We start from the raw sequence: 1,247 nt of genomic DNA, 5'->3' as shown, positions 1-1,247 counted from the left end.
TTGCCCCTAAGGCCCTTCCTGATGGCCCTCTGGAGTTCCTCCGGCTGGACGTCGAGGGAGTCGTCCCAGTCGGGGGAATCTTCCCCCGGCTCGGAGGGTGGTCCCTCGTCCTCCCCGGTAATATCGGGGAAGAGGGTCTGCACCACCCTCCGGACGAATCCCACGTCCAGCCGCTCCGTCAGCGGGGGCGCCCATGGTCTCAACTTATTGAGAACCATCTTGTATGGCCGCCCCCACGGATCCTCCTGAAGGGAGTCGAGGAACTCCGTCCACGCCCTGCCCTTTGCCACTCTGATGGCCCGTTTGAGGGCTACCTTGGCCTCAAGGTAGCCCTCTCTCGCTTGTTCGGCCGCCTGTCCGCCTCTGCGCCTGCAGCGGGCGAATCTCCTCTGCTGGTGGACGGCTCGTCGACGCAAGTCGGCGATCTTTGCCGTCCACCAGTAGACGGCCCGCTGAGGCCGAGCTTTGGACCGGGGCATCGCAGCGTTACAAGCCGCTGTTAATGCTGCCCCGATCCACTCGGCCTCTTGCAGGGGGTCCGTCTCCCGGGTCTCGGGGAAACCTCCCCGGACCCAACAGGCGGCCTCAATCGAGGCCATAGGTCGTCCTCGCGGAGTTTCCGGAGGGCCCATCGCGGTCGCGTCTCCTCTTGGCGACGCACGGGGGAGAGGACACCGAGCTCCACCGTTATATAACGGTGATCAGACAGAGTCTCGATGTCCCGCTCCACCCTCCACCCGGTTATCAGGCGCGCGGCCGAGGGGGTAGCCCATGTGAGATCCACAATGGACTCCCCCTACGTCCGCACACAGGTTGAGGTCCGGCCCTCGTTCACTAGGACCAGCCCGTGCGCCGCCGCCCACTCGTCTAGAGCCCTGCCCCTCGCGTTGTCGCGCCGGGAACCCCAACTCGTGTGTCACGCGTTGAAGTCCCCGGCCACGAGGACCGGCCTCGGACTCAGACGTAGGACCGTCTGTCCCAGGTCCGATAGCCAGCCCTTAAACGGGGCAAGGCGTCTGGTGGGCCTCAAATAAACCCCCACGTCTGCGATGGGCCCCCACTGCACAGCTACGTGCCGTTGCCCACTTTCGATGGGGGTCGTGCTGGGCCCTCCCGGCACCGACCGCCATCGGATCGCGACCGAGTCCCCCGCCTGCCCAACAGCCCGATATGGGCTGCTTCTTGGGGGGCGGTGGGGCTCGGCCACGATCGCCAACGTGAACCCCCTCTCCACCATGCTCTGTTGT

At 65.8% G+C, this 1,247-nt stretch overlaps 1 protein-coding gene across 1 annotated transcript; it reads right to left on the bottom strand.

Moving 5' to 3' along the window:
• Positions 1–916: 916 nt before the first annotated feature.
• On the bottom strand, positions 917–1,237 carry LOC105570736. The gene has a single exon (XM_012028178.1). It carries the CDS (start codon positions 1,235–1,237, stop codon positions 917–919), a length of 321 nt encoding a protein of 106 aa, XP_011883568.1.
• Positions 1,238–1,247: the final 10 nt, after the last annotated feature.

The sequence above is a fragment of the Vollenhovia emeryi genome, unplaced genomic scaffold (genome assembly GCF_000949405.1).
Source record: "Vollenhovia emeryi isolate VEMERY1.0 unplaced genomic scaffold, V.emery_V1.0 DF950115.1, whole genome shotgun sequence".
In the NCBI taxonomy this organism is placed as follows: Eukaryota; Metazoa; Arthropoda; class Insecta; order Hymenoptera; family Formicidae; genus Vollenhovia; species Vollenhovia emeryi.
This window is presented reverse-complemented; position numbering and strand designations above follow the sequence as displayed.

Coding starts and splice junctions, on each gene's coding strand:
- LOC105570736 (XM_012028178.1), bottom strand. CDS start 1,237: ATGGTGGAGAGGGGGTTCACGTTGGCGATCGTGGCCGAGCCCCACCGC.